General features: G+C 39.1%; 1 protein-coding gene across 1 annotated transcript in view; it reads left to right on the forward strand.

The window, feature by feature from the left end:
* Positions 1 to 24,922, forward strand: part of DOCK3 (dedicator of cytokinesis 3) — a 183,947-nt gene that overhangs the window by 11,877 nt on the left and 147,148 nt on the right. The window contains exons 2-5 of the mRNA XM_053989064.1: positions 7,516 to 7,599; positions 15,732 to 15,772; positions 17,617 to 17,672; positions 19,907 to 20,003. Coding sequence (XP_053845039.1) covers positions 7,516 to 7,599; positions 15,732 to 15,772; positions 17,617 to 17,672; positions 19,907 to 20,003 — 278 coding nt within the window. The remainder of the gene's footprint in view (positions 1 to 7,515; positions 7,600 to 15,731; positions 15,773 to 17,616; positions 17,673 to 19,906; positions 20,004 to 24,922) is intronic.

Consider the following 24,922-nt stretch of genomic DNA (forward strand, 5'->3'; position numbering starts at 1 on the left):
CAGATGTCTCAAGTTGGAGGAAGCCACATCCTTGCCTTGTTCTAATACCCTTCCTTCCCCTCCTTGTTTTAACCTCTGCTAGGGAAAAGATGTTGGATTTAGAGCCATCTTTGGTCTCACCTGGTGACTTTTGGGTTACATGGAGCCTTTATTATCATCTGGGTATTATAGGGAAGAAAATAAACTTTATCTTATTCAGCTCTTAAACCTAGCATATATTGTGTCATACTAGACACTGTTATTAGCTGGATTAATTGGAAAAATTATTTTAGGGAAAGATACATGCATATCATAATATTAGTTTATCACTTTGGAGTAATTACATTATTTTCTTAAATATTAAATACTAGATAATTTAATATTGATCTAGTATTTAATTCAGTCTTTAATACTAATCAGTCTAAATCAATCTTAAGCTCAGGGACTGACTTGTGTTCTGTGTTAACTGGTGACAATGAGTAGTAGTTGAATACAAAATGCTGTATCAGGACTGTGAAATTTCAGGGTTTGTGTTTACCCTAAGTAAACACATACTCCAGATTCTTAACTGGTGTGGTAGAGGTGTGAGTTTAAAACATGCGTATGTGTTATAAAACATAAATTACACTGTCAGAGAGCTTGAGAACTTTGACGTTTGTAGCACAGAACACAATTCAGTGTCTGCTCGGTGTGATTGCCTTGTCAAGGTATTTTGGATATGGAGCAATACAGTTGCAGCTGTGCCTCCCCCGTGTGTTCTCCCTGCCATTCCTCCTGAAATGGGTTTAGTTGAAGGTCTACTGAGGATGGTCAGTGCATAATCTGAATAACTGCATGCTGAGTGTAGTACACTCAGTAATTTTTTATAAAAATTAAATGACATACTTTAACCTGAAACACTTGTTCTGCAAGTGTCATCTAAAAATATTGCAAGCTACCAGAATTTTAATAAGGCAGATAATATTAACAATGAGTTGAGAACTGGAAAAAACTGCCATGAAGTCCAGGATCTATCTTTTGTAAATGGAGATGTGTTGAAAATTCATGAAATTACAATTTTTCCCCCCAAATTAACCCATAGAGTACATTAAATCATGGCATTACCAACATCTTTTGATAAAGAAAAATCAAAATGTGGTTTAGCATATTGGATCTCTTCCAGTGTTAATGTTTTCTATTGTGGATGTGAAAACCTGGGAAATAAATAATAATTTTTAAAAGCCTGATTTAATGATTTAGAGACACATAGTTTAGATTTGGAGAAGGAAAGAGAAACGATGTAAACATGGAAAGCTCTTGAACCGATTTTGTTTCTCAGCCCTCAAATAAGTTCTTCTGATTTTCATTGTTACATCCTGGACACTGAGGAGGGAAAGGGCTCTGTTCCTTTATGAAAATAAACAAAATTACTCATGAACTGAACTGATATTATGTACTGTAAATAGAACATTATGCAAGATCAAAATATTTTTGTAGTCTTCAGTGAAATGTGTAGAAATAGGTTAAAGAAATAAGTACATGAAAAGGCATATAGTCCTGTCAGTTCATTGCATAACTTTGAGTAAATGCTAAGGAAAAAAAGATGTTTTAAGGGAATGAGCAGCTGGATGTGTTGGGCTGGGTAGTTCTCTGGCGTTTCCCACTGTTGATGTGACAAATGTGACACATTTCTATCACTGTGGTTATCAGGGCATTGACATCCATTTGAGAAGAGAAATAATCAGTGGCAGCATTGCAGCCCAGATGAGACTGGGTGGGGAGGTTGGGACACAGGAACCTGAATTGGAAAGAATTGTAAGAGCAAGATACATTTTAAAATATATCACCGCAAAAATGAAACCACCTCTGTGCCTGGCAGCAGAAAGTAACAGTGACACAGGTGAAATCTGATTCAGCATTTCTCTGAGTTGTGCTCTCCTCTTTGCCATCCTGGTGTTCAGATGAGCTCCCAGAGCAGTCGCTGGCACAGGACAGCAGAAGCTCAGGCAATGACTCCTTGATAATCCCAGCCCCGTCCCCTGCCCGGTGTCCTGCTGTGGCCGCAGTCAGCGCTGGAGCTCTCCCCAGCTCCGGTGTTCCTGGGACAGGGCCTTGCAGAGCCGAGGGTGGGACACATCCATAGATTGGTCCTCTTGGCTTTGGAGCTTGAGTGATTATTTAATTGCTGTCACCCACAGGATCTCATGAGGAGTTTCACAGTTTGTGCACTGTGTGGAGAAGTACTTTAATTAAGTTCTGAATTCTGCTGCTTCATTTGACACTGCTCTGCTTTTTGAACTGGAAGAGGTGAACAGCAATGGTTACCTGTGCACCTTCTGTCAGTTATCCCCTCTCCACCCTTTCAGCCTTCCTGGTACAGAAGTCCCATCTTGGTTAACAATCATTCACATGAAAGTCCTTATTCAGTCCTTGTTATGTTCTCTCTCACTTCTTTATATCTGTTCTTATGCTGTACGGTCCTTTTTGACAAAAGGGAAAACTGGAACATGGGGTTCATTGGGAATTTTATGCAGTACTGTGGGTAATGGTATCTTCCCTTTTTCCCCAAGACAATCTTCTGTGTGATGTGGGGTGGGCTCTGACAGAGGCTGAGCACTGAGTCTTATGGTAAAGGTCTGTGACATTCCAGGGTTCCACTCAGTGTGGCACTAGCAAGGGAGATAATGATTTTGTGTGTGAGGTGAGGACTGTTCATCCCTCATGGAATGCCACTTAAGTGAACAGAACACTGCTCATCTGCCAGTTCTGCTTGTGGAGCTTGGGTCCATTTATAACTCTTTATTACTCTGAATAGCCTGAGTGGCCTTAGAAACTTTGTGGCTTTTCTAAACGATGAGCTTTTTTGGATTATTTAGGAATACTTGAAACAGGATTATTTAGGAATACTTGAAACAGGAAAGATTCCAACAGAGACCCCTTCAGAGCTTGCTACTCAATCTGTCCTCACTATGGGAAATGGCTCTTTTATTTCACATCACTTTGCTGATTATTTATCTATGCAAACACCTTCCCACTTTATCACAGCCAAGTGCAGTTTTTTTCAAGAGCTATTGACAGGGGCTGTTTGAGAACATAGTTTGTAAAACCTCTTCAATTGTATCAATTGGATCTTCTTTGTTAATATAGCAAGGAGCTGCTTTAGGTGGAGCACAGGAGGAATCAGAGGTGCACAGAGATGCATTGGCTTAAGAGGTCCTGTTTATCTTTTGATGGTGACTTGCAGTGCAGCTGTTTATATTATACTGTGTCAGGGCATATCTATGGGCAAGGAAAAATCTGTCATCTCCTGGATCCTTGACTTTTGAAACCATTATTCCAACGCCATCTGTTCTTATATATTGTACCCCACAATTCCTTCATATGTTCTGGTACAGCATGAGGGTCACTGGCTGTGTGAGCTGGTCTGTGCCTTTCTTACTGATAAATTCCAGAGGTGAAGAGGGAAGGATTTCCTTCACTGTGGTCCAGTTTGAGTACCACAGATAAGGGACTTCAGTCTTGGAGATAATTCCTGTATCACATGGCATGTGGTGCTTTTTCAAAGCTTTCCTCTTTAGCAAATGTTAGCATTAACTGCTGGCTGAAATGACTTTGTGAGGGGAGCTACGACCTCCTTATAGACCTGAATGATGGCAAGGGGCTTCATATCTGGAAATGGATATTAAATATTTCAGCAGTGTGTCCTGGAATCCAAGAGGGATCCGTCAGACCTGTAAACTGGTGGGTAAAAGCTTTGCTTTGTGCCTGTTTTGGTGATGTGTTACTTGTGTGTTCTGGTGACCGAGGACATGGATCTTGTAAGAAATGATGGAAGCTTATGGATTGATGGACAGTTTGTAGATGATCATGTTGGGTAAAGAATTTCTCTGTGGAAAGGAAAGAAATCAGTTGTCAGAGTTCTCTCTGTAAATGGTTTTTTTCAGAATAGTTGAATTACTCTGTATTTCTCATTTATATTTGTGATCATATTTTTCAAATAATGCTGCTAAGAAGAACTGTGTACCTAAAAGGGACTTTATAAATAAGATTGTCTTGCATAATGCATATTTAGCTTAACAAATGAGTAATATCCATAACTTTTTTGGAAGTAACTGTTGTAATAATAAATCAGACTATAAAAGAGCCTTAAATTTCTGTGATGCTGTCATAATCAGGCGTTGTTTTTACCTTTTTTTTTTATTTCAGAAATGTTAAATTTTGTTCTTGTTACACAGTTCAGCAAGACAGTTTGGTCTATTGGGTCAGTTTATTCAGATTATTTAATTTTTCCTGACTTTGATTTAGTGTGGCTGGAAAATAATTTACTCTTGAGATTTGGCTTCCACTGTTTCAATAATATCTATATTGCTATCCACTGATTCTACAGATTGATTATTAAAAATGTCAAACAGAAGAGACTAACATAATTTATTGATGATTAAGAAAGAAATTAGATTCCATACTGTTGTATTGAGAATGAAGGGGGAAGGTGTTACGTTTGTATGAGAATTAATTTTCTAATTGAGTATGATCACCAAGATTGTATCTAGAGCTGATGGGATCAGCTAATTTCTGTTTTGTGATTTTTGCTTATTTTTTCTTTTTTTGAGTGAAGTAGACCTAAGAAAAGAGCTTTGTTTATCTTGTGAATAGAGCACGCTGAATTCTAAAGAGCCGATTACATATTGTAGAGTCCTTGTATCAGATGTTCTTTGTGTGACCAGTAGGAACCTTTTAAAAATGGACAGCTTGTATCTGTAAACTAACACATCTACTAGAATTACTTCCTGTAAGACTAAATATATTAAAGTCACCATTCCTGACCATATTTTAAAAAATTATTATATCAGCAATTGAAAAACACCCCTGTACTGTCTTTTCCTGGTACCTTTCCTTTAGCTTTTATTCCAGACTCACCTGTATTATTGCATAATAGGCAACTATTTGATGGCCAAAGAACTGGTAATTTCTGTCCCAGCTCCATCCTTGATTCAGTAGCTTTAATATAGTAAATAATTGCCATAGGAAGTCAGCTGCTGTTTGTTAATTCAGAGCACCTAATGCAGTGTTAACATGCAATAATACTTTTCAGAGTTACTTGTTGGGCTTGGCTGAGTAAGACCAGTCGAGTTGTTTTTCCTCCATGATTTACCTTTTCTATTGTCTACAACCACTAACATCCACATGTCCCATGACTGGTGTCTCTGTCACAAGATCCATGGCATGTTCAGAAAAGATGAAAATGGTCTAGAAATGGGCTTTTAATATTATCATGCCTATATTAATTCTTAAAATTACTCTCATAAATGAATATCTTATTACTGTATTAACGCTTCTCCATTTTGTTTTCTGGTGTTTTCAAAGGTACCTTTTTACCCAAGGTGTTTGAAGTTTCCCTTTTTGAGACATACATGAATTTTTTACTGGTTTTATTAGTTTGAACTAAAGAAATCACATTTTAATACAGGACTTTGTGGTATTTTGCAAATCAACTTGTATGTTCTTAATTTGGTAAAATTGCAAATTAGAAAAAGGAAAACATTTTCTGTATTTAAAAGATCCAGCTATCTAAAATACTGAAGGGAAAAAAAAAATACCAAAATGAAAAAAAAGAGGAAAAGCCACTGGAGGGTTGATTATGTCCTGCCAGTTCATCATTTCAGTTGTCAGTGTTCCTGCACTTTGGGTGAGGCTTTAAGTAGTTTTTCTTTGGTTGAAATCCATATTTATGATTTCCTCATGGGTGAAGAATGGGTCTGGAATGCTGATGAGCTTAGGTTTTGTTGGATTATGCTGTCTGCATGATTCCAGTCTGGAGCCAGTTGTTGTGCTTCTCCCGCCTCTGATGTAAACAAGAATTTAAAGCCTCATTTAACTGATGGTGACTTCTGCTGGGCCATAAGAGCTGAGAGAGCAGTTTAGGTTTGTTGATGAAATTCTGAGTTCTTAACTCTTGGGATTAAATTCTACATTGGGTCTCACTGTGGAAATGCAAGCATTTGATGCCATTTAATTCCCTTTAGATATTTTTTCACTCTTTCTTGTATTGGCCTCATGTGGGTATTTGCCTGATGGGTGTAGTTTGTTTTTTATTTTCCTTGCCCATTATGAAGTGTGTGCAAAGGGTTAAACTGCAGTTTTGTTTTGGTGGAAGTTCTGTCTCTGCGTTTCTCATTATTTCTTAGAAATTCAAGGTTCAAGAGACCTATCTTGTGGTACATGGTGCAGGTGGGAGTCTTGGGTTCCATGGTGTTCTTCCCCTGGACTTCATCCTGTCTGCTTCATGTGCAGTCAGAAGGGACTCGTGGCTTTGGCATGGGAAGATCTTCAGGGAGGAGCTGGACTCAGCTGGTTGCAGCATGGTGCTGGGAACTCCAGGGCCATGGGTTTGATCCCTCTATGGGCCATTCACTTGAGTTGGACTCGGTGATCCTCGTGGGTCCCTTCCAACTGAGAATATTCCATGAAATGTCCCTCCATCACATGGGAACATCTTGACCACAGCTGGAGTGTTTGCATTCCAAGGGCATTGAATGTTCTCCTGGGTTGGAGAAAAGGATGGTGCCCACTGGGGGTCACTGTCTCAACTCCTGGAATTCCACTGGAATTCCACTTGTAATGCTCTGGGACGTGTAGGTGGTGTGCAGGGGAGCTCCCCTGAGTGTGTGCTTACCTGGAGCAAGGTACTGGAGTGCTTGCATTAAATCTGTGCCTGGGGGGGGTTTAATGCTGGGCTTGGAGGAAGGTAGGTCCATACCTGCAATTCACCCTTTGTTCTGACATCTCATGTTTGAGGGAACTACCCATGTTCATGTCCCTGTTGTATTTTGGTAAATATAGCTGAAGAATATAACATTATACGCTGTGAATTTTTAAAACTTATTTTAAAAATCGAGTTTCATTTAGTATTTTTATTTATTGTATTAATATTTTCTGAAACATTAAGATGGGTTCTTAATTTTCCCTGGTTAATGAATTTCCCTGGTTAATGAAAATTAAAGATACCTGGAGAAGTAAGATGTGTTATCATGTTAGGTAGTGCTTATGAAAAGTACAGATTCTTATTGATTCTTTTGTATGTCTGCTTAAATATAATCTATGTTATTACAGGATTTTTGTAGTCTATTAGATGCACAGATGATATTTGAAATAGCTTCAACTTGGAGAAAAGTAATTGCTGGAGTTGATTTCCTGTTGTAATCTCTGCAGTCTGGGCAGCCTGTTCCATTGATGGGTTGTGGAGTAGAGTAAAAATTGTGAGACAAGGAAATCTTTGTATGCAATATAAATCATAGGTTGCTGATTAAAGTGATTACAAGCCTTGCTTAATTTAAAAATCTTTTTAAAAGCTCAGCTTTTATGATGTTGTTGAGCTTAATTTCTGATAAGGGCTGGAATAAACACACCTGATCAGGGAAAGTTGGCTGACAGGTTTTCTGGGCAGCTATGTAAGAGCTATTTTTATGCAGGGAGTGAGCTAAAGGGCTATGCTTAGAAGAAAATTCACACAAAGATCCAAGCCTCATATGTCTCTCTCTCTTTTTCCCCACCCTCCAGTGATATGCAGCTTCCGAGGAACTGTTCCGCAAGGCTTGGTCCTGGAACTAGGTGAAACTGTCCAGATCCTGGAGAAATGTGAAGGTAAGTGTAATGTCCAAGAGGGAACCCCATTTTCTATGTAAGAATATACCAATATCTTAATCTAGCAGATTTTAATAAGTTCTTTGGAAATCATGATGCATCAAATCAAAGCACTTGAATAAAACCTACTCTGACCCACTTTCCGTAGGAGAGGCTGAATGCTCTTGGCACTAATCCAGTCTGATAGGGGGTCAGTGTGTTTGAAGTTAACCATCTGTCCAGAAAATCTTGAACCCTGACCTGATTGTTGTATTGTAACTGGGTCTTACACTGAATTTTCATCATGTAAAGTATAGAATTAGTATCTTTTTTTTACTATATTTTCTCAGTGTAACTGTTATGTATTTCTAGTAAATGTATCCGTTTAATTACTTAGAAACATCTGAACAGGTGGAAAATATTAGTTACTAAATAGATTAGCAATATCAATATCAGAAAAAAATGTAAAAAATATGGGTTTAGGGGAGATTTTTTTGCATTTATCTTGATGTGTGTTTTTGTACCTAAAGCAAAATGCCACTGTAAATTTTATAGTTCTTATGTGGCTGGTGATGTCTGTGTGTGAATAAATTGAATGTACTAATGCTCTGCTTTATTCACAATGAAGAATGTGATTGAAGTTGTATGTAAAAGGAGAATTATTCTTATCCTCATGTTCAAGCAAGTGTTGTAAAACGTGTCTGGTGAGAAGTAGGTTGACAAGATACAGTAAGAGTACGTGTTTCACTGTAGTCTGAGGTGGAATAATGTAACCTTATTCCTGAGGTGTTGAACAAATTCAAAACCCAGATCCACAAATTTGAATTCCAAATTAACATTCCACAAAGTTGTAGATGTGTTTTTTTGTTTGTTCAGTTTAAAGTAATTTTTCATCTCCACTGTTAATGTTGCTCCCCAGACCTTCTGCATGCCTAGAACTGTCTTTTGCTCTTGATACTTTTTCTTGTACTCAGGCGTTTGTTTTCCCACTGACTTAACTCGTCACAAAGAAGTCACCTTCTCTATGCTAATTTTTCTAGCAATGTACATTTGTAAAAATTCTGTTGAATGAGAGCTTTGCAGTGCAGTGGAGAAAATTATCCACAAAGAAGCTTGCTGTAAACAATCCCATTCTTTTTTAAAAACCACAGGTGCCGTTATGGGCTAAGCTGTGCTCACACACTTGAGGGCAGATTGTAATTATTCTACCAGGTCTTGAAAATTAGAACGTGGTGCAAGCTCAGGAAAAAAGTATCCCTTTGCTTAGGACGGGATAAATCTAAGGGAATTAAACATTGTATGTTGCTGAAAGCAGTCATGGTATTTTCCAACCATTTCTGGGAAATTTTGAAAACTAGGAAATAAGAGCACGATCTCCAAGGAGCAGGTTTTTTATGGAAAAGCAAGTGGATAATCCAACTTGTCTTTACAGTGTTAAAAGAATTAGGCTTTGAATATTTCCTTTGCTGGTAGTTTTGAGGATGATTCCTCAAAAGCAATTCATGCCAGTCTTCAAATTGCTGAGAAAGGAGGTCCTCAGACAGGATTTTCCTGGGTGGAAGATGGTTTGTACAGAATTTTTTTGGTTTTGTATTTTAAGCCCTCCATCCTGTCATTTTGTTTGAGGTGCCTTTACAATGGACTTTGTGTATAGAAAGATAGATTAATTTTGATAATAACATCTGGAACTCCACACTATGAAACTCATCTGAATATTCAGATGGTCTGTGCTGCAGCTCTTGCATGTGTGAATTATGCAGAAAAGCACACTAAATGTGCAAAGTAGGCTCTTAAAAAGAGGAAAAAAAGCAGTCGCTTTTTAAACATTCTTGTCTAAGTGGTTGTTTAACAGGGTCCTCTACTTCTGCATTCTTTGCTGGGGATTCTTTTGTGTAGACAGACTGGATAAAATAATGTTAACTCACACAAAATAAGGGTCACTGCTGTGAGAGTCACAGGAGATCCACTGCTGTTTCAGATGCACTTCTTGAATAGTTTATGCATAATTGTCTGCAGCAGGGATTTTTCTGTCTGGGTTGGAAAGATTCACACACACAAAAACTTTTAGTGATGTGAGCTATGATTTCAGAGACTTGCCTGAAGAATTTGCCTCAGAGAATTCAAGGCTGACAAAGATTCAAAGAGTAGCTATACTTCTGAATGTGCTTATTTTTAATCATAACTTACTGAATAACTGTATTTGTATTATAAAAGAGCAAGTGTTCTTCTGTAGTGATTGGTGTAAGAAGCAGTCCATGCTTTTAGAGCAGTAGAATGAAAGAGGAGGTAATTTCCTATTTCAAGATTTTGGGTACCACTGCAGCTAAGTTTTATAGATATTTGCAGAGTAAAGAAACAAATGTAAGTGCATACACCCACACCCACATACATGTGTTTATCTTTAAGGTTAATAAATATAAATATAACTCCAACTGATAACATGTTAAAACATATTGTGGTTGTCTATGCATTTTTAAAATGAAATAGAGTGAAATAGAGTCTTTTTTAGTTTGGATCTTGTTCACATGTTTGAAATTTTGGATTTCCCCAAATTTGTGTGCCTGTTTCTCTGTGTGCCTTCATATCAGACCACAAATATCTAAATCACTGGTTTTTAACCCTTCCTAGGTCTGACAAAGGCCCTCCACTGCCCACTATGCCAGTAAATAAAAGTCATGGACTTGGTGCCTGCCTTTCCTCTGCAGGTACCAAAGGCTCCTCCTGTGTTTCCACCAAACACTCACCATCTGTAAAGCATGAGGTGTTACCAGGGAGGTTTTGTAGTTACTGCTTTCACAAAGGACTCTCATATCCTCCACTGGTCTTACTCAAAGGCTGGAAATGTTCATCAAGACACCACTTGGACCCATCCTTGTCATTCACAGCTTTCCCCTCTCTGAGCCCTTCCACTATGATCTTGGCACCAAGGGAGAACTGAAACACCAAGTGGAGCTCTCTGCTCTGCCTGCCGTGCCTGGAGGAGCTGGAGGGGCATGAGTGTGGCACTGGAAATGCTGAAAGATGGAGTTTTCTTTTTGTCAAGTGGCAAAGTATGAGCACACTCCTTGTTTGAAATATACATTTGGACTGAAGAACACTGTCTTTCAAGTCACGTGGCCATTGCCCTGCCACAGGCAGCGGCTGTCAGTAACTAGTGGCATTCAGACTAAATTTAAAATGTCTGTTTTGTCCATTTGTTTTTATTGCTAGAGGGCACTTTTCTTTAGATTAAAAAACTTCAGTAACTGTAATTATTACCTTGAGAATTTTGTATATTCACTGAAGAATGGGAACACCAGCTGATGCCTGAAGCACTAGTTAAAAGAATGTTATCTTACCCATGCAAATTCTGCTATCCACACAAGTATTTATCTACATGGTTTTCATGTGTGTAGATTAATAATTGTGTTCTTAAACCATGCATAAAATATATTTAAAGTTATTCCAGCAGTGATGGCATGGTCAAAATAAGTGTTTCTGGTATTTGGGACACTTAAGCAGCAGATATAACTTGCAATTAGGATTTTTAAGAAGTTCTTGATTAATTCAATATGCTTGAGAAGTGATGCCTTTGCCATGCTTCCAAGCTGTGCCATACAGATGAGGGAGGAGTCCCACTCCAGGCTGTCAGTGCTGTGGGAGCCCTGCAGGTTTCCTCCCATCTGAGTCAGGAGCTCACCTGTGGTTGCCTGGGCCAAAGTGACTCCTTCCCAGTAATTTGTTTTTGGCCTGAGGAAGATGTCTCCAGTGACATATCCATTTTTCTCTTGGTTTTCCCCGCCACTTTCCATTCTTTTTTCCCTCTTTGTGTTTTGTGGAATGTGCCCATGGAAGTGAAGCTGCTCAGACTCACACCTCTGCTGCAAGGATCTTGCCCAGTTATTCAAAGTTGTCTTTCAGAGCCCAGGAGCGACTTCTTGACAGCCCTCTGGCCCATGCCACGGTAAAACACATCCCATCTCTCTTTGCCTTTTGTCGTGGTAATAATGCAGCCCTGGCAGCATTATCAGCCTGTTCCTGTGGCTCTGCTGGCCCAGGGCGTGGTGCAGGCAGGCTGGGCCAGGGATTCAGCTGCTGCTCCTCCTGCCCAGCACGGGCGGAGCAGCCAGCTCGGGACAGAGCGCTCCCGGCTTTGGGAAGCTTTTGCTGAGCGCTGCTCCGCTCCCTCTCCTGGGTCACTTTGGGTGCCTTCAGCTCTTTAAAGCAGTTCACATGCAGATAACAAGGTAAAAGCAATTGTTTATTGGCCTGTCTATGCAAAAGACAGCTTTGCTTCATGTGTGAGGGTTACTCACGTTACTGCCAAGTACATTTATTTTTGTAGGACAAAGAATGCTTGAGTTCCTCTAGGAGATTCTACTAGCAGTACTTTATTTAAGAATAAATTTTAGCTTTAGGATTTACCATAAATACTTATGTAATTTATTTTCAGAATTTTGTTTGTCAAGAAGTTATATGCAGAATTTATTTTTTCCTACAATCTGCAGCTCATGATTCTTTACTTAACACTGACACTTGAGTATTATTTTTCTGAAAAGTAGATCAATATCTTTCAATTAGGACCCTTTTGCTTTTTTGTTACTGAGTCCTTTAAAGGGGTGAGCTGTTTCCTCATGACAGACCTCTTGTGGATTAAGTGGAAATCTGAAAAAGGTTATGAGATGGCTTTTAGAAAGAATATCCATTTTTGTTCAACACACTTTCAAGTAAAGATCAAAAAATCATTGGTAGCTCTTCCAGTCACTGAAATGAAGAGGTTGAGATGTGCAGGACTGCTCCAGAGCTACTTTTGCAACTTAACTTGGGCTGCACTATTGATGAGACTTCTGAGTTTGACACACCTTTGGAAAGAGGGGTTTTCAGTCTTTGTCCAACAGTTTGCAGATTCTCTAATGTGGCTTCAAGTTCCCTCACTGGATTTCCACAGGTACAGGTAGTTTTAGAGTGACATTTCTGATAGACTAATTCTTGGTTTTCTTGCACCAAACGATGTGTGCGGTATGGAATATCCCTTTGGCTGATTCAGGTCAGCCATCTCGGCTTTGTCCCCTCCCAGCCTCACTGCAGGCATGATCATTGTTTCACATTAATTTATGCACAAAATTCTTGTCACTTTATAGCTGTGTTTTTCCACTTCTTGATTTTAAATCCCATCTTCTTCACCATTTCTGTGAAGTCAGTACCCTCTGAAGACCATGTGTCACTAAATGCATGCCATAACTCTGACATATTACCAGTTATTATTTGCAGTGCAATGACACCTAAAGCTGTTGGTCAGTGCTGTGTCTAACCAGGGAGTGGTTAATTGTTGGGGTCTTAATTGTTGGGGTCACAATTAGCTGAAGCACCTGCCTTGGCTTGATGACTATTGTCATTAAATCCTCCAAAACAAATGCTCTTGAAGAGAAATGATTACATCAATATTAATGTGTTTAAGACTAATTCCAGAATGCAGGTTTAGTTCATTTTAGGGAAAAATGTAATGCAGATGCAAATTTCTAAATGTGCTTTTAAAAAAAGGCATTGTACCTTTTCCCATAGCTTTTACTTTGTGATACAGAATGAGTTGTGCATTTTACAGTGTGGGGCTTTCAGCTTCTGAGCTCCTTGACTCTCTTGCTTGCACAGAGTTGAAGGAAACTCAAAATAGAGAGGGATGACTTAAAAAAAATTATACTACATTAAAAAAGATAAAAAATAAAAGAACAAGTAAGATCTGGAGAGCACAATTTATAAGATTAAAGGAAATTTAACAACTTCTCAAATATATGAAGAAAACTACAAGAGGAAAGTCAAAAAAATGTTTTCCATGATGTCCAAAAGAAAAACAAAATCCAATATTCAACTAGAATCAAAGAAAGTTCAGGTTGTAAAGGGAATGTATGTTGTCTGAGCCACTGAAATAGGTTGTCCATGAGGATTTGCCATCTCCACTTGACATGAATAGGCCAGATTTCCAAGTACTGTACCAAAATTTCACGTTACCTGCAGTTTTACTGGCCAGTGTTGATCTGTAAAAGAAGTTTCTTCTAAAAAGTTGCCTGTGCAACACCACTGCTTTCAAACTGGTCCGTGTGGAGTAGCAGAAACAGAGTTTCCATGGAATTTGGTGCAGAAATACCTTGGAATCTAGGTTTGACAGATGTATGGATCATTTTCCACAGATAAGGAGTGCGGTGTTACTCAGCCCTGATAATAAATGATCGGATGCTGTTTAAACCAGACTCAGTGTGAGGAGAGATTAGAGACATGGCTTGGATGAGCTGGGTGATTTCTCAGGGTCCTTCCTTGCCTGTTTTTCACAACGATGTAAACACAGAGCTTGTAAACTTTGAACATTTGTTTTGGAATGAAGAAGAAAAGCTTCAGGAATTAGCTAGGTTTTTGTTTACTAATGTGCTGATCTAGATTATTAATGGTCACCCCCTTTAGTGGGTCTTGTTTTTTTACAGGTCTGTTCACAAACTTGGATAAAACCACTTTTTTCCCCATTTACCAAGAAGTTTGTCATTCTGTTTGTTTTAGAGCTTAAATGTCTGGTTATTTCTGAGGTACAGACTGTATTTAATATTAGTAACAGTGAATCACAGGATAAATGCATTTATTTTTCTGTGACCTTAAAAATATGCAGCATCTGTTGCTCAAAAGCAGGTGTGGGCACAGTTGTGTGGAGTTCTAGAAATCACTCATGTTAAGGGTCTGTATGTGTTGTTTGTGCATTTATGTTTATATTGGTATGATTGCTCTAAAGTTTGATCAACTAAAATGAATTCAAAACAATAGTTTCTTTTTAAAATATAAACAGTTATTTCATAGGAAAACAAATCTTTGTGTTATGTCCTATCTTCATGAGAAATATGTGTAATGAAAAAGATGGATTTTAATTTTTGCTTTTTTTCTGTACTAAGGTTTGCGATTGTCTTGAATTCATCAGTTATTTCATATTGCCATAGTTTCCCTTTTTAAAACAAAATAAAAATTCAAGACTATCAGGCTGTCTTTAATGCATATTCAAGGCCTTCTTCCCCACATCTGATCCTCGCAATGAGACTCCTATTATAAACCAGCCAAATCAGAAGTAGTTTTTCTAAGAGAGACGAAATACCCAGGTACTTTGCTCTGTTCTTTTCTATTCTCCATAGCAAATTACTGGCAGGTTTTGCCAGTGCAATTTAAAATAAGGGAGGGGAAAAGACAGTAAGTAGGAAGTCACTGGGAAAATGAGAGGACTTCCTATGGGAAGTGGATTTAGCTGATGTGAAGTGTTGGTTGTTGGCAGGTGAGGGCTGTGCCTGGCTGACAGTGGCTGCAGCTCTCTGGGGGCTGAACTTGGCTTGGCGTGGGCCAAGTTTGCCCAGGAATTTGGGGTGAGTGGGGAGGGCCAGGCCCCCTCCCCACAAAGGCACCCACTGTCCCCCTGCAGTGCTGGGCTGTTCCAGGCCCAGCTCCAGAGTGTGCTGCTTTTCCACTCCTCAGCCCCTTTATTCCCAGCTGAATCCTGCAGTGACACCACTGTCACCTGTGGGAAGCAGCAGGAACTGGGTTCTTCTGTTTAACTTGTAGCTTTGTGTTTTACTCCTCATTTACTTCTCTGTCTGGAGCTGTTTTCTGATGGGGAATACAAGAATAATAATGGGCTGTGTAAATTAGATCCTAAAGCCTGTTCTCTACTCAGACATATGTAAGACCAGACAGATGCAAAGAATTTGTATTTGTTTAAAGCACATTAGAAATGTATGATAATGGCTTTTACAGGTTTCTGAAGTCTGGAGATTTTGTCAAGATAAACACTGCAACAAGCTTCATGTGCCAGCCTGGAAGAAGTGTTCAGTGCAGACTCTTCCCTGAGTGCTGAATGAATCTTTGCCACAGTGACTAAGGATTGTTAGAATGGGAACTAGCTAATCTGCTTTTATTCCTGGTGGGAAGAAACAAGAGCATTGCTGGTTGTTGAGGGTTTGTCATTAGTGCAGAGCAAAATAAAAGTAATTTTTACAAAACACCCTAATAAAAAAATATTTTAAGAATTTCACCTATGTGAGGCACAGCTGGTTTTTTAGATTATCTCAGTAACTGCATAGCTGTAGTCAGATTGCTTCTGTGTAAAGACAGCAGTGCCACAAATAATTATAATGTGTTTTATCTGGTTTCAGGTTGGTACAGAGGTGTTTCCATTAAGAAGCCCAGTGTCAAGGTAAGCATGAATGCATTTGTTAATCTAATGGCAGATTAAATCTATTTTACTGTTGCAGTCCAGTAAAGTTTTCATTTTCCTTCTCTAACTTTTTTCCTGTGGGAGGATTGGATTTCTTTTTAAATTGAGTGATACTCATTAATCACTCAGAGGATCAGAAACCTTCCTGACATGTAACATGTAATTTTTTCAACATTTATAAATCTAATCCAGTTTGATCCTCTCCACCCTTCTCCCCTCAGAAAAGCATAGGTGGCTGATATTGCATTGCTTAAATGCAGCATTTTAAAGAACACATTTAATAAGTTGAATTATTAATCTAAGACAACTTTGAAAAAAGTCTGTTGAAAAAGGATTTTGTAAGACATTGCGGGTGGTTTCAGATTTCTGTGGTTTAACCATTTGATTTGATGATTTGCTTTTTTTTTTTTTCCATTGTTTTTGCTCTTGGAGAACTTTTTTGACTGTTCTGGTATGATTGTTTTTGTGAGGACATCTAAGTTTTTTAAAATGTTTGTATCCAAACATACCAATGGGTGCTTCTATATGAGCTTCACTTTCTTATCTGTTGGCTTAAATATTGCTTGTATTTAAAGAGAGAAGAGTACCAGATCCCTCATCTTTACCTAATACCTATGTATTATGGAATAGAAAATTACCTGTATTACATTGTCATGACTATAATACTCTTTTAATGAAATGTCTGCAGTCATTGTGTGTGTTGGCACTCCTGCTTGTGTGTATGTTCAGTTTTGATAGGAGAGCCCTTCAAAGCTTCCCTGGTTTCTTAGATACCAGAAATAAGCAGCATTAACTAGAAGTGAAGCAAACAAGGAAGTGAAGTATCATTTATTTTCTTTCTAGATTTTCATGTGGCTGAAAGCAAGCACATTTACTGTTTTCCTGATGAAGCCATTCCTCTGAGATTCAGCTTTTTTCCTTCTGTAGTTTTAGTCTTGCCTATGAGCAAGAAGGAATTTTCCTTAGCATTTGGAATCTTATGTACTTAATATTCCTTTCAACCTGCCCCCCCCCCCCAAAATTTTTCTTTCAAAATTTTATGGTTTAAAAGCTCTAAAAAGTGAAAGCCCACACTTGATTGCTGACATTTTGTCAGAGCCTGTCAGATGGTTTTTAATCCAAAGATTTCCAATGCTGCTTCTGTATTTCCCCATGAAGTGCAGGTTGCTGTTCTTACACACTGACAGACTTTGCTGTTAGGATTCAGGGCCGTGTGCTTTACAGGGACTGTGGAACACTGGGAAAAGGTTGGATTAAATTACCTCTTTTCCCCATGTCTCAACACACAAGAGCACACTGGCACAGGCAAGGTCAGAGTCCAGCCCTCGTGGGAGCAGCAAAAGACAAATAACTGGAGGTGTCCCAAGTGGGTTTGAACAGCTTTTCCGTGTCAAGGGAAAAAAACTGACAGCTCCAGGGTATGCAAGTAATAGAATACTTCTGTCCTTGGGGGTTCAATGCAAATTTGATGGAGGACATTTAGTTTTTGTTTAATTTGTCTTTTTAAGCCTCTGCCTGTGTCACTCCTAGTCAGCATCAGCCCGCTCTGGGAGCTGCAGGTGCTGTGCTGCAAACTGCAGAAGAGCCACTTTTCTGATCTTCCCAGGTGGAGGTTTGGTCCAGTTTGGTGTCCTGGTCTAAGACAGACTAAACCAGTCAATTGTTACTAATCTGAATGTAGAATTTTGACTGGCAGCTTTGACACAATGGTTGTTTGGGGGATTCTTAATAGATATATTGGCAGTTATTTATTGTGGCTTAGGTTACCAATGCTGAAAACTGCAAATGTATTTTTCTAATGGACAGATTTTTTTCTCTTGCAGGGGATTTTTCCTGCAAATTATATTCACTTGAAAAAGGCGATTGTCAGTAACAGAGGGTGAGTATTCTTCCTTCTTTTTAAGAAGCTACTGTGCTTTTTATCTAGAAGGGAAAGAAAAAAATAATTATTGAAACTTACAGAGATGTTCTAGTTCATTGTATCTTTTTTGTGTATGAGGGCTTGAAAATGAAATGTAATTCTACAGAATTAAGGGTTGGCTTGTTTGTTTTTAATATAGCAAGAATCAAGTCTGATGCTTACTCTTGTTTGCTTTGGCTCATAAAATTGTGACTTTAGAGGTATCATCTGAAACACATGCATTTAAGAACTCTACTTATATTCTTCCATTTCTGCTTGTTCTCTAACTGGCAAAATACTGTATTTTCCTATTTGTTATGGAGGCATCAATCAGTAGACAGCCCATCTCATTTACCTACAGATTTTCAGAGTCAGAGCTGTGTTACCTTGAATGCTTTCCAAAGGATCCAGCCCTCCCCACCTCACCCAAAGAGTGATTGAAGTGCACTGCTGAAAACTTCTGCCCTTCTCTTTGTATTCATGTGCTGTTGGCAGTGGGTTTATTTCAGTTAATGTGAATAGCAACAATGTCATGTCAGGGATATGGGGACTGACTGGGGGCTCTGGAACCTGCAAAGTTTCCTGTGAGATTGACTGAGATTCCTGAAATCAATATCTTGTGTTTTCACTGCTGCTTTTACTTGCATATTCCAGATAAAGGCTGCTGTGGGGAGATTTATAATTGCAGTGTTTCAGACAGTGACCTGAGGCAACAAATTAAATGTGGAAGATAAAATGTATTAAATGGCACTTAGTGAACTACCTGCAGAATAACAGGTGACTTCTGATAGTCTTGAATTGTAGATTTGTTCCCGAAGGGCCTCAGTAAGGGCAGCTGTAATAGTGATGCTTCATAATTTTGGAGTGTAATAAAATTATATATGTTGCATAGAATAACCACTCCTAATGTGTATCCCCTTAGGGGAAGGAGCAGTTCCCAGTGATGTGTAGTTAATTAGTCCTTGATGTTAGTTTAGAGTTTGTGAAGGGCAACTAGTTCAGGTACTTATTAGGAAAGCTGATAGACTGTTTAAAAGTATCAAAGCCTCATGCACCAATTGACACAACAGAATGTAATGCAGTTCTGAACCAGAGGGGTGTGGTTATTTCATGTTTTGTTTGAAAATTCTTTATTTCACAATATATTTCAAGTGCCATTATAAGCACTTGTGAAATAACAGAGCATGTTATTGTTGAAGCTGGCAGGTAGCTGAACACCACACAGCCACCTGCTCACTGCCCCAAACATCCCTAGAGACTTACAGGGACTGTCCCCAGGGCTGGAGCACTCCACTGTGAGGACAGGCTGGGAGAGGTGGGGTTGGTCAGCCTGGAGAGGAGAGAACACTGGACAGAGCTTGTGGCCTTTCAGTATCTAAAGGGGGCTTGTAAGATGATGGGGACAGGGCTTTTGGCAGGGTCTGTAGGAATCAGACAGGGAATGATGATGAGCTTACATTTAAGGAAGACATTTTAGGCTGTGGGCAGTGAAACCTTCACATAGGTTGCCCAGGGAGGTGGTGGCTGCCCCATCTCTGGAAGTGTTCAAGGCCAGCTTGGGTGGGGTTTGGAGCAACTGGGACAGTGGAAAGTGTCCCTGCCCATGGCAGGGGGTGGAATGAGATGAGCTTTGAAGTCCCTTCCAGTCCAAACCACTCTTGTGGTTCTCCTTTAATGGTTTTAGAAAATCTTTACCACAAAGGAACAAGTTTTATTTTTTTGATTAGAGGATAGATCACTCATATTTCATTTGCAATGTTGAAAAAAGATTTCTGGTTAGGACAGGTTAGTAGACAGCAGGTTTTTTGGGTAGTTTTGATATTGGCTAACATTTTTGAAGGGGGGAAAAAGGGGTGGACTGGCTGAAGGAAGGGACCCAAATTGTGAAGGACCCCACTTTACAGGCAAGTTAATTTAACATGCTATAGTAATGAAAACTTTTCATTGACCTTGATTAGAATGAAGTGATGTCTTTTGAACAGGTAACCAGGAAATGCTTCACATAAGCTTAATCTCGTGGAATGTAATGGAAGAACAGTAGCTATGACTCCAGAGTTGCTTCAGTTATATAACAGACAAAATGATCTCCTTAAGATATTCTCCTTATGTTGAACAAATTCAAGTTCTGGAATTCTACAAATTACTGTGCTGTCATATTTCTTTTTCTACCTTTTCCAGGCTACATTTCCTAATTTCCTCCTCTTTTTCTACAGGCAATATGAAACAGTTGTTCCTCTTGAAGATTCTGTGGTGACTGAAGTCACAGCGACGCTGCAGGAATGGGCCGTGCTCTGGAAACAGTTGTATGTGGTAAGGGCAGTGCTCCTCTCCTTGCACATCTCTAATACCCTGGGAGAAATGTTGCCTGCCTTTGTGCATTCAAAATCCATCAGAATCAATATCAGAATTGTTGGATTCCTTGTATTTAATGGGGGTTCCCTAAGTGCAGAATAATGGATCATGTGAGAGTTACCTGGACTGCGCTGGAACTTTCTGCAGTTCTGAAACTCTACCTTCAGATCTGAAAATTTCATTGTTATAAAAAAAGGCAACAATTTTAAAGGGCTATTAAGTATGTAAGAAACAATATAACAGATAATATAATATAATACTTCTGCAAGTCCCATCAAAGACGTCAAAAATTATTCAGCACAGTTTGTAAGTAGTTGTTTTAGTGCCTTGAGTCCGAAAGGAGAACTCAAACTGTGGGACGTTTTGTACACTTGTTCCTCCATAAATTAGAAGTAGATGCTAGGATAAGTGCATTGAGTTTTATACACATCTTTTTTATATAATTTTCAGTTGCTGTCACATAATGCCTCCTACTTTTGCTTTCATCCCTCTTCTTTTCTTACATTTTAATAGCCAAAGCCCATGACACAGCAGTTAAAAAACTTGAGCATTTGAAGATATTTTTTCCTGGCTTTTACTTTCTCTTTTTTAGCTTAGTAATTGCAAGTGTTAACTGTAGGATTAGGATCAAGAACTGTAGGTGGTCTAAGCTTGCATTTCCTTCCTGTCCTTTAAAGAAATACCTCTACACAGAGCTGCAGGGAGCTTTGTTTCCTCATTTCAACCTGCAGTGACAACAGTTACATGTCTAGGAAACCAACCCAGGAATGATCCAGTGGAGTGAGTCTAGTGCATCTCCAGCATAACCAGCTGTGTTCTGTGCTTCAAAAAGCAATCAACTCGTATGAACTCTTATGAAACCATAACTGATCCCAGTTCTTCTATGGGGTCAGATGTCCCTGGAGGCATTTTCTTGGAAAGGAGGATTTGATCTAATGGAGGAGGGGCAGGGAACATGGTATATGTCATGTTTCATACCACTCTTTTCACCTAGTACTTCTCCTTTTTCCTTTGTATAGACATACCTCCCTAGGTATGGGAACAAAGTGATCTTTCTGTTTTCTTTCTGTAAGATTTTTTTTTTCTCCCCCTCTCCCCAGTGTCAGCTGAAGATGACAACAGTAATATTGGCAATGGCATTAAATTGGAAAAAGGGGAATCATTTTACCTACAAATGAGCTAAGCTTCCTTTCTACTAAAGTATTTCTTTTTTATTGTTAACACCAGTTCCTTGAGGGGAAGGAGAGAGAAAGCTCTAGCTATAAACTTTCATTTAGTGATTTTCCTTTCTGGGACTGCTTTCTGTTGTAGCTCATTATATTTCTTATAACCTTGCACAAAACATTATTGTATTCTTAAATAACAGGGGAAAGAATTTACTGTTCTCATAGAACTTTGGAAGGAGGCATCTGCTCCATGATGAAGAAATTGGCAGAGCTTCTAAGCAGAAAACACATTGTTTTGTGTTGTGGGGTTTTTTCCCCCCAAAACTTACAAAAAGTTTAAAAAATCTAATATAGAAATAATCACAGAATTGTTTAGATTAGAAGAGACTTCTTGAGATCATCAAGAAGGGTCAATGCCAAGCAGGGTCAGTGCCAGGCTGACAGGACTGCCCCAGCCAGGTTTTGAGTTCCTTCTGAATGGAGATTCCCCAGCCTCCCTGGGCTGAGCTGCCATTGTTTGAGCACCTTCAGTGATTTCTTATCTCCACTGATACAGTACCACAGCTTTTCTGGCAGAACAATTTCTGCCATTGTTCAGTGGATAACAAACATTTGTCCCATCTGTGGGCTGTACATTGGAAGCCTGAGGAAATGCACTGAGGTGCCTGTGGCAGAGCTGGGACTAGAATTTTATCCTTGGTGTTCATGCTGGAAGCTATGTAAGGACACACCTTAAAATATACTGAAAGACTAAATGGAAATCCTTGTTTGTTGTTGGATCAGCACCAACAGAAATTTTTATTATTCCCAAACTGTAATAAGAATCATCTAAGAAATGTAATTGATGTTATTTATCATGCTGCTGTGCCTAGTCAGCTTTGTAGAAACATTTCTTACTGTAGGGGAAATTCAAGTGCTGGTTGTTGCACAGACACCTCAGTAGGTCAGTGCCAGCAAAGGGCACTGGTCAGTGGGGCTACCAAACAATGTGAGCAGCCTCTCTTAACATCTCTAAATAGGCTCAAAGGTACATCTCATGCTTTTTGGTGAACTCCCTACCTGAATTATGGTTTGAAAGACCAAGTTTGTTTCAATTAAAAATCCCCAGCAATCACCTTGTTGAGGTGCATTGTAAGGTTTGTGTTTGTCTCTCAGTGAAACAATGGGAGCTGGGATGTAATACCCAGGAAGCCTGCAGTGATTAAAACACTGCCTGGAGAGGGATATTATGTTGTTCCAAGATAAGGAAATTCTGCTGACAGAAAATTGGAGGGAGGAGGAAAACAGTGAGAAATGAGAGGGTGAAGTAAAGCACAGCTTTGAGACAGTTGCAGAAAATTAGTTGGTGTAAAATATTGGGAATCTTCCTCATTTTCTTCTGACCACAGAGAGCCCGTGCTAGTACTGGGAATAAACACTGCGTGGGGAAGCTTGAATGGGTTTGAGTTACAGGAGTTGTGCAGCAATCTTAGTTTAGATTTCTGAGAAATATATATTAGAAAGGTTAGCCTGAGATCATTGCATTGCACAAGGCTGTGATATTCTTTAAATTCCTGCTATCAAGGTGAAAGCCAAGTTTTAGTCTGAGGAGGAAAAGGCATTTGTCTGTAATGAGTTCACAGAGAAAGGGCTGTGCCTGAAATGAATTTGAAATAGAAAGATGTATGATGTGTTGTTTTCTTTACTATGATAACAAACTATGCTCTGAGTAGTTGGATTCTGATCATATAACTCTTTAAATGCTGACAAAACAGCATTTTTTTTTTGAAAATGCCAGAGGTTTTTCTCCAATTGGAAAGCAATGCAAATAAAACTTGGATGGAAATGATCAGAATCTGTTATTTATATTGGGTGGGATTTTTAGCAAAAAACTTTAACCTTGTTAAAAATTCTAGGCCTACTGAAAAATAATCTATTTTTAAATAGACTGAGTAATCAGGAATAGAACTTAAATATTTAAAGGGGTAAAGATGATAATACTTATTTTGGTTCTTGGGAGAGACTTTTTAGCAGGGCCCATAGCAGTAGGACAAGGGGTAATGGTTTTAAATGAAAAGAGGTCAGATTCAGACTAGATACAAGAAAAAATAATTGTACTGTGAGGGTGGTGAGGCCCTGGCACAGGTTTCCTGGAGAAGCTGTGGCTGCCCCATCCCTGGAATTGTCCAAGGCCAGGTTGGACAGGGGAACTTAGAGCAACCTGGGACAATAGAAGGTGTCCCTTCCCTTGGCAGGGGATAGAGCTGGGTGAGCTTTAAGGTCCCTTTCAACCCAAACCATTCTATGATTCTATGTGAAGAGCACATTTTCCCCTATTTCAATATGTAATCTGTTTGCAGGCAAGGCAGTGTCATGCCCCTGGAAAATGGAAAGCAGTTCTTTGCCTTCTGATCTGTATCCAGGCTGTATCCTGTATCCAGGCTCCAGAGATGAGCACTGAAACAATGGGATTTAGTAGCTACTTTCTGGCAAAAAGAGCTGCTGTTCTATTTGACCTACTTGGTTTGGTTTTTCCTGCTTTCACTGCTATTGTAAAAATCATTAGGAGGGAGTTCACTGTGAGTGTGGATCTCAGTATTTAAAATCTGTACTACATAACCACTGGAGTTGCTGGTAATGTAGGTAGGGTTAGTGCTAACCACAGCTGGCCAGATGTGTGTGTGTTTGCACACACTCATGTGTTTCACTACTGTCAGTAGGTGCACAGACCCAGTATCTTGTGGTGCTGTTTTGCCTGGCTCCAATACTCTGTTGTTCCTTAGATTCATTTGGACACCATAACTATGTCCTTCTGTGAAATCCTAAGAAACGTAGAAGAGGAGTTTACTTATTGTTTCCCAGTATTGCAAAGGCAATAGGCAAAAGATGCCAGTGATCCCCAATCCTGTACTTAATTTGGAGTGGAGGAAAAAGGAAAAGTGAGATTATTAGTGTACCACTGTAAGCAGCTGAGCCTGTTCTTGTGCCTACTCCAAAGGGATGAGGAAGAGAGAACAGAAAAGCAAGAAAAAAACTTGTTTAGGCACAGAGGTGGATAAAGATGCAAAATTGCATTTGTTACAGTGAAATGGGTGTGTGCAGCTCTCAGGTAGTTGCCCACACCAGTCTACAGACTTCTGTTGAGACAGCAAAATGATACCAGTAAGGTTGTTAACTTTCTCTCTTACCCTGTATGTGTTGATAAGATTTGTTATTTTTATACTACTTCTAAATAAAGGATCTGCAAGTTCTCTGTAAGCTTTTGTTAATTAGGTCAAACAAGACTCCTGTGAGTTTTTAAGTCAGCTAAGGAGATCACTGAAACTCACTGTTGGTGCACAGTAGCTATTTTAACTGTAAAAAAAAATTCCTCTGAGTCTAAGATGTGATGTGAGGACTATTTCTGTTGAGAGAGCAGATGACTGTGGAGAGACCAAACATAATTGCCCAATTTAGAGTTTGGTCAGATCAATAACATTAATTTTCTATTTTTATGCAAGGGGGAGCAGGGGATGTGTGGGGTGACTTCTTGTCCACTTTCAGAAGTTAGACCTAATGGTGTTTGGAATAGATGGAATTTTTGCCAGCTCAGTGTGAAACCAATTTCCCAATGGCTCCTTTTAAATTTCCTGAGGGATCCTATTAAGGAACAGAGTGGATAGCAGGACTTGGTGCAATTGCAGCAATGTGATTTGGGTGGTTTTGGGTGTCCCTAAAATTGAAGCACTAGTT

The sequence above is a fragment of the Vidua macroura genome, chromosome 13 (assembly GCF_024509145.1).
Source record: "Vidua macroura isolate BioBank_ID:100142 chromosome 13, ASM2450914v1, whole genome shotgun sequence".
Classification (NCBI taxonomy): Eukaryota; Metazoa; Chordata; class Aves; order Passeriformes; family Viduidae; genus Vidua; species Vidua macroura.